Raw genomic sequence first — 13,411 nt, 5'->3', positions numbered from 1 at the left:
GATGCTCAAGAAAGAGACCTGACGATTTGCATGTATATGTAATCATGTATAATGGTCATTTTCATACTTACCTCATTATGTCTCTTGTCCTCGCTTCATGTTACTCTCACACTTAGCACCAAAGCACCCGCTTGTTCCCAAATAACCAATCAAAAGCGTAAAAATGAATGATGACGACGAATAGGTTAATTAACGGTATGATTGCATGATCTCGAACCAATGCTCGTTATCTTTTTTTTTGAGGTGGGAATGTACTCAGGGACTATGCAATTATCTCTTGATGCAGAGAGAACATTGAAGGGATCAAGAGCGAGGGGGACTGATGCTTGGAGGCCTTGCAAAGATTAAATGTTGAGGGACAAATTTTGCCAATAATAGAATAGCTAGGTTCAATGTTATACATTTTACAGGGAAGACAAGCTTTTTCTTACAACCATAGAAATATGATACACATTTACAATATAAACAGACGTATTAATACAGATTTACAAGGTTTAACTGGAATATAATCTCTTCAAATGTAGCCTGTGTAGGTTTCGTGCCAAAACAGTGACCCTGTCGTAGAAGACATCAGGTTAACAAAACCTATCAAAGTATGGCGTCTTTTTGTGTCAAGGTATCATCTCTATAATGAAAAGGGAAATCCTGATGAATAATTTCAGACTTGTTTCAGAAGTCCTGAGGGAAGTTCTTTCTTCTCTTTGTTGGAACCATGGAGCTGCAGTAGAAGAGAATTGGAGACCACAAAAATTGAACTCAAAGCCATGAGCCCACCTGATATAATTGAAAATAAAGAGAAGCAATCAGTAAAGCTTATATAGGCAGAAAAACACTTGCTACTTAAAGCGTAGTCTGGGATGCCTTCGTATCAATGCAGACTCTAGTTAGATTATCAACTATTAGCAGCTCGTAAATGCAAGAAAAAAAGAAAACAGATGAGACTTTAAAAAATTATAATCTTGCTTGTTAATCTAGCCAGGGTTCAAGACTTATCACATGATGTCACAAGTCATAATGAATTAATGATCCTGTTGCTGGGTCGCTCCGTTTCTCCGGTATCATCAACATCAGCCATTTTACTGATAGTAGGATTTTACCCAGGGATAAGCCATCATGATTACCTCAATCATAAAGTTGGGGTGATGAGAATTGAGCCTCCAACCTCATAGTTGAGAGCTGGAATCTCTACCATCGAGTTCCCACTTAATTCTCATACCCCACTGCTTCTTTGACTGCAGGATATGCAATCACATACTTCATATTACGCATGCAATATGTTATGCAGGAAAAGCATATTTTATTGTTCCTAAGTAAGGTTGCATTGAAATGTACTTTACAGTACAATGAACTACATATATTTCAGTAATCCTTCACCAAACTGTCTTCGGATTAGGTTTTTAACAAAAGAGTTGCCTACAGAATTAGGGTTTAGAAAGAATGAATTTCTTTGAAACTCTAGTAGTCTTTGCAATTCTACGAGGCTGTGTGCATCCGAGCACTATCCACCTATCCCTTGCCCAGCTCTAGAAGGAAAATTCTTATAAACAGAGGTAATGGTATTGTATAACATTAAGGTAAGGAAGTCAATATACCAAATTACACATAATTATAAAAGAAGTGTTTGTCATTCCATGCTCACACAAAAGGAAGAAGCTGACCCCCCTTCTAATCTATCCTTCTTTGTGATCAAAGGAAGAAGCCGAACCTTCCCATCCCCTATATAGGACCTAGCTATCTTTTTAGGTGAGGACGTAATTTCTAATACAATCTTTACCACTAATCCAGGCATCTCAGTTGTCATGTAACTATACCTGAGAGAGAAGGTGTCATAGCAAAATCAAAATGGGGAAGCAGTACACCAGCAGCTACTGGAATTGTAACAACATTATATGCAACTGCCCACAATAAATTCTGATGTACTTTACTCATAGTTGCGCGAGCTAGATCAACAGCTTCTACAACCTGCAATAAATAAGGATAAGTGAGAACAGGAGTTAAAGGAGGTAGTTTGAGATGCTGAAAGCTATAAGCTGGAAAATTTTGAAGCTAATATTGCCTGCGAGAGTCAGCTTGCACAGGCAATCATGAGGAAGGACCAATGGAGGGATGCTAATGGACGGTGAAGAGATTATGAAGAAATATCAAATATAAAATTAAAAAAAATAAAAATAAATAAATAAAAAATAGTGCCAGAGAAGGTCTTCCAAGAATAGATATTTTACAGTCTATCACAATTTTCAGTTATACACTTGAATACTTGTGTCAGCAGGCACTGCATATTTTGCATTTCCATGCAGAAGATACCTGTGAAAGCCTGTTCCCAAGAAGTACAATGGAAGCAGCATCAGATGCAGCATTTTCTTGTAACCCAGTTTTCAACGCGATTCCAACATCAGCAAGTGCCAAAGAGGGTGCGTCGTTTATACCATCACCAACCTGCAAGGAACTTGATGTTTAGGATAAAAGCATGCAAGAAAGCAACATAAAATAGATTATACAGAGGACTTTATGCAGATCTCAAGGCGACATGATGCAAAATAACATAAGACTAACTAGAAAAAATCATGCCTTATAAAACCATCTCCCAATTTTCAGCGAGCGAGGTGGACATAAGTAGATAGTTTTACATAAAAGCAAAAGGCTAAAAAATCAGAAGCTAAGATTGCAAGATTTGGGCTTAATGAGCAGCAACAGAATCCAAAGAGGAGGCTAGATACCATAGCAACACGATGTCCTGAAGCTTGTATATCTGATATAAATTGAGATTTCCGCTGAGGATTCAGGGATGGCTCGACAAACTCACGACTTATTCCAACGATTTTTGCGACTTTTGCAACTGCTTCTTCCCTGTCACCAGATAAGAGGACGGGTTTCATTCCCATCCCTTTGAGCCTTCAAAATGGGAAGAAAAGAGATCCAGCATTAGCATGTAACCTTCTTATATTAATTGTATAAGCAGGTAAATTAATTTTTAGAGGCCCACAACTTTTGAACCATATCATAGAGAAAGGATATCGGGTAGAGATTTAATTGAAATGTAAATGCAAGCTAATTTAAGAATATCACTACATATTGGGTTAAAAGCAGTGCATTCAAACAAAGCATTTAGCAAAGCTAAAGAAATATTTTTTTTAAAAAAAAAGGTTTCTGAAAGCATACCCAAATGGCTACTGTTTGCTTTTAGTAACACAAAAGAGCCAGGGTATCCAAAAATCAAGAACCGGGGTAGAAATTTTTTGCTCAGCATACTGTAGATTATTAACATCAAAAAAAGCGTATTCACCTAATTTATATGGTCAAATATCACCATTATATTTACCTGATTTAGGGCAAGCAAGGCCATCAGGAGGCAATAAGCGCTTTAGCAAAAAAAAATGGAGCAATGAAATATAAAATGCATGGTAAATTTGGTGCTAGACTCCGGTCGAGAATGACTAAATGAGATGTTGTCAAGCACATCGCACATGTAGTATTCCACAGAAATTCCAAAATTTGGTACTAATTACTCCGTACATAATTAAAATTTTGGAGAGAGAGGATCATATAGAGATAATCTCTGCAGTTGTTTCCTGCATAGATTTATTGAAAAACTAGGAAGAGTAGGAACCAGATACCCATATGTAAAAATGCTTGTATATATCTACAAAATATGAAGTGCCTGTGATGTGTGATCAAGAGATATAATGGTACTTTCATTCTTCAACTTGCATCATAAAAGCCACTCTATTTTGACATAAAGTATACCTTTTTTAAAGCACAGAACTACATAATTAACAGAATTGACATCCATTTTAGTGTTCAAATGACTTCAAAGAGAAATTGAAGTACCTTGCCACAGTAGCCACAGCATCATGCCTCAAGGTGTCAGAGATTGCAATAGCACCAATTACACCCTCTCCTTCCCGTCCAACATACACTACCGTTTCTGACTTATCCAGTGATGAAGTTAGTTTAGCTGACTCAAGCATCAAGGCACGCTCCAAATCTGTTATATCAGAGAGGTTCTTCGTTTCAAAACGTTCACGAACCCATTCCAAAGCACCTACTGCAACCAAACGTCCATCTACTTCAGCTAATGTTCCAAAACCTGGTTCTGTTAATTGTCTACTTGTGGATGGAATCTGCAACCCACATGATTCTGCTTTACTCAAAATAGCAGTTGCAAGTGGATGTGATGTTGTTTTCTCCACAGCAGCAGCAAGCTGGAGAATTTCTGAACTACTATAAGCCAATGAAGCCACAGCCGATACAGTAGGCTTTCCTTCTGTGAGGGTTCCTGTCTAAACACATGTACAACAATAAATTAGCAGATTAACTTTCTCAGATATTCGGAGATATATTAAACTCAGCTCTGCAAACAAGTTCAAATATTCAGCAAAAAGCACGACTGAATACATATTTTAAACCTTGTCAAAAGCCATATAATCTATGCCAGCCAAGCGTTCCAGCACATCACCTCCTCTTAAAAGAAGTCCTTGTCTTGCTCCTGGTAATCAAGAAAACGCAAAAGAAAGAGATTATTTAAAATTATTTAGCTATAAATGAAGTTGAATATATGGGATTCGAAAACACCCGACTACGCAGAAAGAAAGCAAGATCAAAGTTACGTACCTATGGAAGTGCCAACTAGAATTGCTGTGGGTGTTGCAAGGCCTAAAGCACAGGGGCAGGAAACAACCTGTGCATGAGAGAGATTGTAGCTTAATTTTGTGATATAATATGTAAATTTATAGTTCTCATCGCCTGGGGAGTGGGAGGGAGGTTACCATGCATGCCACTAATATCCTTTAAGTTAACATAACCATCCAAGATTGTTCAAGAGGGCATAAATAGCCCTTTGGTAAGCGGTGATAAATAAGTTAAATGATAATGGGGTAATGTGTGCTTTTGCAGGGAAAGTCGCACACCAAGTTTCAAGATAACACTCCACCCCATATATATACCTTACTTTTTTCTAAAAATTTCCAATGGCATTTAATGCTACAAGGCCATATCTAGCAAAGTAATGGAAATTAACGAAGATTCAAAGAAGAAACACATAATTTTGGAGTGGAGTTGCAATGTTGCATTATCTTGAACATCGGCAAAAAATATTTCTTTGCAAAGTTACAGGCAATCTCCCACCAGTTATAACTAATTTACTGCCTATAAACAGGCTGTAAAAATTGGTATTTAGCAGAACAAAGACAGCAATTGTGTCAAAACAAGTCAGACGGTAAAGCTTAACCTATCAGTCTATTGGCAATTGAAAAGGGGAGGGATGATTTAGCTTTGGCAGAGCTAGTATTCATCAGTGAAGAAATAGAGAGAAAGATTACTGCTGGGGCATATATTCTACTGAAAAAATCTATTAAAGAAAAGGACTAATTGTGTATGACAGTATAATTTGCTTGGTAACTTTAACCTTAAATATACATCCTATTTTCTGTTTGAATCACCTTAGATGGAGAAATTAAATGACCATAAGCATAAATTATTTTTTTAGTATAGGTCAAATTGAGTGTTGTTACTTACCAACACATCTACAGCCAGCTTCAAGCTTAAGATCAAAGTACTACCCTCAGGACCAGCAATGTCATTCAGCAAGACATCAGGGAATAATTTTGTCCCGATTGATGACCTACAAAAGTCAACAAGCAATAAAAATATAACAATTCTCATCTCTTTACTGGTGATAATAAAATTTTGTTTGCAAACTTGATGACAATAACTTTGGTTACTGTCACCATGATAGCTAGTCACATATAACAACCGAGTAATTCTTATAACATTGACGAAGTAATCCTCATGATAGCTAATCACATATAAGAATTTGTGCAGTGAGTACCTAGAGCTTGTTCGTTTCATCTTGTTTACTTCGTATGAAGTACTCTGTACTATCTATAATATTATTAAAATGTATAGGGACAACATGCTAACGCCATGAGTTTGGTAGTGGTGCTACTTATCAACGTGTACACCGCATTGACCACCAGTAGTCCCTCATGCATAAGTGTCTTCTTAGTTTGAGGCGCACCAAGGTGCAAATGTCCTTGGAGTCTATATGCAAGGCGAAGGCGTACTTTATATAAAACAAAAAATTATTTAATTTCTGTTAAAAAAGGCTAAAAAAGAATTATGAGAAAAGGTGAAAGGGCCAAGTGACTAATAGCTAGGGTTCTTCGAATGAAATTGGGATATGGGGTTTCTCTCTCCTCTACTTATAAAGTAAAACTGATTGTTGCAAAGTCACGTGATTTCTTTTTTTAAAACAATCTTACAAATCAGCTATTGACACCTTACAACATAAGGCGCAAATATCTCTGTACCTGAAGCCTAGAAAAAAGCACATAGGCACACACCTTTAGTACTGTCTTTGAGCCAGGCACACTTTTTAAAATTGAAAGTTTCAGATGTTTCATTTAAAACCAGATCCAAGAAACTAGTGACATACCAAAAAGCAAATGTTATCAGAGAAAATGCCATCACACTATAGACAAAGGGCCCAGCAATTGAATCTGCAAGCCTTTGTATTGGTGCTTCATTACTTTGGGCATCTTCAACCTGAATACACAAAGCCATATACAAACATAATAAAAAATGTTATTCTCAATTATGAAAATTAGGTAACCTGAGTTATTGACAATAAACCACGAGCAAATTTGTTTACATCACATAAAAGTTCCTAAACTATAACATGCTGATCATGATACTTATGCAAAGAAATTTTCATGGTGGTTCCTGCAGGTGCAATCAGCCCCCACTACTACATTCCTATTTAAGGGATTAAGAGAAAAGGCAATATAGGATGCACCAGATTAGGAAGATCAGAGTTGGCAAGTTCCATTTTAACATTTCATATAAATGACAGATATAGCTAGTGATCATGCATTAAAGATTATGAATATGTAAAAACTTGGTTATTTGAATGTCATTTTATGCCATGAAATTTAGATGACTATGGCTTCAAATACTTTAATTTTCTTGCAAGCTGGCAGCTTCATCACTGAAATTTCACGTGTGTATGAGTATGTATATATGTGAGATACATCAAAAACTCGACCATTTTATTAGCTAAGAACTAGAAAGTAAAGATGTTTTACACTGTTGGCAAAATGAAAACAGAATAGATCACATTTGTGGAGAGTCACTGCTTCTTGTTTATTCGATACTTCCATGATTGCAATATAATTGAATCATATTCCTTTTGTAGGAAATTATATAATAATTGCACCGTTATCTTGTTTGGTAAGAATATTATGACAAAAAAAATAATATTGTATTTCAAAAATTCCTTTCATGACCCCATTACCATCTCTCTACTCACCCTTAGGAGGGTATTGTTACCTTTTTAACATTCCCTTTCATCTTTCTTACATAATGTGCCATTTAGAAATGGTGCAATCATATTGAACTGGAGGAAGTATATGTTTAAGGGATGCAAAACGGTAAATTACATACCATGTGAATAATTTTGGATATAGTAGAGTTGGAGCCTGTGGAAGTAGCTTCTATCCTTATTGGACCATCCTGGGAGAAAAAAAAGAGAAGGATATAATTTATTTTTTCTTTGCCCTGAAAATGCTTTTATTTGAAACATCAACAAATACATATGTGTGCAACATGCAGCAATGGACAAAATATTATGAGAACAATTTAGCTATTTCTTAAGTGAGCCCAAAACAATGGCTTGAGTTGCCGTACTCCCAGGCTCCCAGCCAACCCTTGTCTGTTAGCTGCCTTGATAGTCATGTGTACATGTAAAACATTATTAGGTATAGGGCTAAAAACATATAACAGTCTTCTCTTTCATCATAGGCAGGAACATCATTGTAAGCAGTCTAAGCACTAAAGTAAACATGTAATGGTATCGCTTTGTATAAATTCCAGGTGATACAAATATTTATATGGGTTTTAGGAATAGTAATTCTTCACAATATGTTCATTTACATTGTACACAGCCTGTCCCCTCTAACAGAAGGCCATCCTTCTCAAGGATCCACCAAACAACATTCTATTTAATGTTCTAAAGATGCAACTGAATCACTGATTACTTGATTTCTGTCAAAATCAAAACATAATTCACTAGTAACTTGTGGAATCATTACATGAAAATGAAAGGACAGACGACTACACAAGATTAGCAGCTGCTAGCCCATTTTGCACCATATAGATCAAGACTAGGGATCACTGTTTCTTGTATCTACATATATATGGAATAAGATTGTGGACTCGTGTCATTATGTAATGTCCGAAGAAAAATCAAGATATCTCATGGGTGGATGCAAACAAATCTCTTGCAACTGTAATCATGACTAACAAGAAAGGATAAGATTTTTGAATGATGTACCTCCAACAAAATGAAATCTTCATAAGAAAATAGATTTATTCAGGCTTCACGGCAAAACACTTTGGGTTTTTAATAATTATTTTATAATATTCTTTTGGGGAAGGTATAGAGAAAAACAAAATAAACAAAAAAACTCGCGTGTAGCATTTGCACAAATGGCTCATCAAAGATTCTGTAGGACCAATACTAATCTAGGTGCAGGAATATGATCTCATATAAAATTGAAGGGAGAATCAGACATAATCATTTGCGATAATCACAGTACTAGATAAGCAATAATTGCATAAATTTCATACCCAATTTATTGTCCCAGCGGACACAAAAAGCCCTGCCTCCTTGAATACAGGAAGAGATTCTCCAGTAAGCATAGATTCATCCACAACACTTCTTCCAGCAATTACCTTTCCCTAGAACACATATAGTTGCATAGCCAACTTGTCATTATGCATGCCAACAATTGTTTTCTTTACACATACATACATTTTAAATGTAGAAACGTCAAAAGACGCCAGCAGATACACTGCACCTTAATGGACTGAGTAGGAGGCAAAATAGTTCAGAGCAATAAGATTATAGGCTTACATCCACAGGTACGGTTTCTCCAGGTAAAACCAATACAGTATCACCAACTCGAATGTCATCAGTAGGAACTTCAATACAAATGGCATCAGAGGCCAGAACTTCGTTGGCAGAAGAATCACTCTCTGAGGAAGTGATGACAAGTCGAGCTTGAGTAGATATCAAAGACTGCAACATAAAATTCATAATTTGTCAAGATATGATCGATGTCATCATCAAAACCAAATAGACATAATTCGTGGAGCTCAAGAATGCCACTTAAGCTCTCACTCATTGAGATTCAATGATACAATCGACATATGAAACAATCACATGCAAGTTTAAAATCAATAATGATTATCACTCACGTCTTAAGATGTCTAGAAATATTGTCTACAAGAACATTTAGGATATAGCACAAGTTAAAAGGACCCATAAAGCTTGTATCTTACCAGCTAAATTCTATCTAATTAGTTGTGTGGAAAACATAGTTTGCTTTGATTTCTTCCAGTAAAAGATGTGATTTAAAATGAAGTATATCTCAAATAATATGCCAAATTTCTGCCACCACCTTGAGTCCTCAATAAACCAACCACTTTCTCTGTAAATAGTCACCGTGTCCTATTTTTGAAGTAAAGCAATCATAACAATATTATGTCAGGGATAAAGGTATAACGGATAAAGTGTATTAGATTGTTATTTTTGGTGTCTACTTAATTTTAATAAGAATTGTGCTAGCAGAGGAAACTAGGTTGGTGCTGATTACTGAGTATGAGATACGTTTAATAATATTTTAGAAACCATCAACTAACAGAGCTACTCCCTTGCTTAATTTGCCTCCAATGACAAAGGTCTTTGTAAAATGTTGTGCCTAAGACTGAGACTCACCCTATCTTGATCAACAGAAAGCACAAAAGAACATAATCGAGGCAAAAAAGAATCCAAAGAACTAACAAGTTCTGGGAAAAAGCTATATAGCACTCAATTCCACAATCTTGTAGAATACCATAACTAGCAGCACAAAAAATGCACCTTCATAGACTTCTAAAAAAAAGAATCTAAAACCACCACGTCTCTAATCAGGGAAAAAATAACTAAGATTCATAATGTATGATATTCTCATTCAGCACATAAATAAAAACCCTAGCCGACATAAGAAAGAGAGAATAGATAATGCTACATTGTTTCTGGCCTTTTCCTAATTTTACAGCGAGCCTCCAAATAAAATTGCTTTGCAACATAAAATACGACCCACAGCCCTAGCCAGTCGCCACCCATACAACTTTTAATACAGCCATTAGCCCATTACAGATTTGAAGTTGAGAATTGAGATGCAGTAGAACTTATCAAAAAGTATAGGATGGAATCATGGATGCAAAGACTGAACTAGCAACTACGTATGTTCTGTCAAGATGTTTCAAGTAACTATTGTAGCTGAGCTTCTCAAGCAAATTAACATGATCAAAAATTAAAAAGAGCCACTAGATATTAATCATAACACTTACTAAAAGTTCGTTCATGTCACTAGAGGCTTTGATCCTTGCCCTTTCTTCCAAAGAACGACCAAGAAGCACAAAACCAAGAAGCATGACCTGCATACTAAAAGCCAATGTCACCATATGAGAAATGTACCAATTTCCTTCATGCATCAGTAATAAAAGCATAATTAAAAGACACCCAAAAAAAGGGGATTTAGAGGAGGAAATTACATAAGATTGGACAAATATTACATTTTTATAATATGACTTTACATGATAATTAGAACAGGCACGTTGAGCATCACTTATATAAAAAAAAAAAAAAAAAAAAAAAAAAGGGAACAAAATCTCAAGAAACCTAAAACCCTTGATACATCAAACACTATCTCTTTACTTCCTTTACTCTCTTATTTTTGTCCTTTCTTTGGAGGGACTGGGGAAGTTTCCAAGATGCACAAGATTCTTGATCTTAACATATCATCTACAAGAAGTAAATCCATTATATCATGGGAATGAGAGACAATTTACCATGAAACACTGACCCCTCATGTATCATATGTAGAGTACGATAATCTTTGTAATTAATCAATTTTTAATCATCTACTAAGCTATTTATATCATGGTAAAATCCATTATATCATGGGAGGAGATTATAGTCAATAGTACGATTTGCTAATGGATCTAAGGAATTCCTAGATATAATAGCATTAAATTATACGAAGTACCACTGAATAAGAAGACATCAAAACACATTAGTTGATTTTAACATCATTAATAGATGAGAAAATTGCAAAGAAAATCACGAACAAGTTTGTAACTTGTAAATGTGATAACTCACCGGTTCATCAAAGAATGAAGCGTTCCACTCAAGCTCAGGGTTTACAAGTGAGACCTGGGCAAAGGAAGGAAAATCAATACGTAGTATACAGTATAAGTACAAGATAACAGATATATAATCTAAAATTATTGCATTAAAATGTAAGAATTTTCATTGATAAAAGTCATAAAACAGTCTTACAGCACTCAGGATAAATGCGGCAACTGATCCAAATCCTACTAGAGAATTCATGTTTGGAGAACCCTTGGCAAATGCCTTGATACCATCAAACAGCAAATCTGACACAAGAAGTACACAATGTCAATCTTCAATTCTTAACAAAGTTGATCTCCAGCACTTCGTATTTCAAAATATCAAAAAAGAGAATTGTCACATTCTTGAACTAAGTAGCTTATAATCAACCAAAAAAAAAATAACTACGCAAATGGAATAACTAGAGACAATAAAGAGCAGTAAAAGTGCCATGGAGGGTCGTGCTAACTTCAACAGGACAAAGATGCTTATATATAATTACTACTATAATACATACCACTCACATTAGATGCTACACTTTGAAAGATCTAACTACCACCTTTTCTCATACTTGATATAATGTCCAAACTCCCAAGGTTCAAAGTAGGACCAAGACAAGTTGACAGTGTAACACAAGCAACTGAAGCAAGGATGAAAAGCTACAACTAAGAAATTTGGGAAGCCGGAGTTTTCAATCTTCCAGTTTTCATCCTGCCAAGCTTTATAGTTTACACATTATCTCAATCCAAAAAAACTCAAATGAAAGAAATGCATTTAGAAACTGGGCACCAACTTGTATCAACTGCCTTAAGTTCAAGTAGTGAAGCAATAAGCACACTATAAAGAATTTCAAACATAGTCCCATAGTCTAATAAACTAATAGTCCTATTGTGCTAAAGCACTAACTAAAAGCTCTACAATGGAGAAACAAACTTCCTGATATCTCAAGTACTACAAAATCATGCATTACATCCTGTATATTCTTTCATCAGATTGAGATATCAGCTAAGATTTCTAAATTTTTCTCATAAAAATTACGATAGAAAGGCGAAAACACGAACCTCTTCCCGGTCCCAGCAAAGCTCCCAAAGCTAAACCACCCTTCACATACGAATTATGCAGCACATCCCAGATTCCTCCTGCATCCCCAAAACACAAAATTAAAATAAAAAATTCAAAAATTATTCAGTGACATAATGTTGCATTTATAAACATCAAAACTCAAATTACAATCAAATAAATTGGCTGAAATTAGAAATTAAAATAAAACTACCATGAGCAACATGAATTCCAAGAGAATGCAAGATATGACTAGTATGAGAACCACAACAAAGAGCAACCAAAGTCCAAGCAAAAATCACACGATTTCTACTCTTCTCAACCAATTCCTCCTTTTTCGCCACCATTTCCTTCCACTTCTTCACTCTCTCTCCTACTCCATTACCAGGAACTCTCTTCTTCGCCTCAAATCCACACTCATCCAACCTCTTCGCCAACTCCTCCGCCACAAATTCACCTCCAGCAACCTCCGATTTCAGCCTCACCGCTGCAGTTTCCGTCAACATATTCACCACCGCAGACTCCACACGATCATCGGATACGAGCAACTTCTTCACGCGAGCCACACAACCGCCGCACATCATCCCGCCGACATCGAGTAGAAACGAGGATTCCGCCGGAACTTGATTTTCCGGCGACGAAGTCGAGTTCGATGTCGGAAAATTTAACTCGACAGCCTTTGCGGAGACAAAATTAGGGTTCCGGCGACGTTGGAGAGAAGGATTGTGCGGGAGAGGAGAGAGAATCGTGGAGTGAGATCGGCGGATGTAGCGGCGGCGAGCGGTGGTTGCGGCGGGGAAAGCGGTGGAGAGAGAAAGTGAGAGTTTGAGTAGGTTGGCCGCCATTGTTGGAGCTTGGAGGAGGAGGAGAGAGAAAGTGATGAGCGTTGACAATGGCGGGAGTAGAGGTAGATAAGATGTTGGAAATGGAGGAGAGAGAAATTTTATGGCGCTGGTTTTTTTATTTTTTTAAATTTTAATATTTGAGGTTGAAGAAGAAGGTGGTTTGACACGTGTGTAGTGTGATTGCATGTTTTTGGATTGTTTTGTCTGCATGTGAAAAATGGGGTGTTTATGTAATTGTGTTTATAATTAGGGAAATTCCCATTAATACACCTGTAATTTTGACTTTTTTCAT

At 36.2% G+C, this 13,411-nt stretch overlaps 1 protein-coding gene across 1 annotated transcript; it reads right to left on the bottom strand.

Annotated features, from left to right (window-relative positions):
• Positions 1-351: 351 nt before the first annotated feature.
• On the bottom strand, positions 352-13,185 carry LOC145595939 (copper-transporting ATPase PAA2, chloroplastic-like). The gene is made up of 17 exons (XM_081652370.1): positions 12,489-13,185; positions 12,277-12,354; positions 11,384-11,481; positions 11,204-11,257; positions 10,393-10,479; positions 8,912-9,076; positions 8,626-8,736; positions 7,441-7,509; positions 6,434-6,543; positions 5,515-5,620; positions 4,612-4,678; positions 4,407-4,486; positions 3,829-4,280; positions 2,718-2,892; positions 2,305-2,436; positions 1,812-1,962; positions 352-774 (listed from the first exon to the last, which is right to left on the bottom strand). The coding sequence occupies exons 1-17, from the start codon at positions 13,117-13,119 to the stop codon at positions 659-661; spliced, it is 2,682 nt and encodes an 893-aa protein (XP_081508496.1). The 5' UTR covers positions 13,120-13,185; the 3' UTR covers positions 352-658.
• Positions 13,186-13,411: the final 226 nt, after the last annotated feature.

This window comes from Chenopodium album, chromosome 19 (assembly GCF_948465745.1).
Source record: "Chenopodium album chromosome 19, dcCheAlbu1.1, whole genome shotgun sequence".
Classification (NCBI taxonomy): domain Eukaryota; kingdom Viridiplantae; phylum Streptophyta; class Magnoliopsida; order Caryophyllales; family Amaranthaceae; genus Chenopodium; species Chenopodium album.
This window is presented reverse-complemented; position numbering and strand designations above follow the sequence as displayed.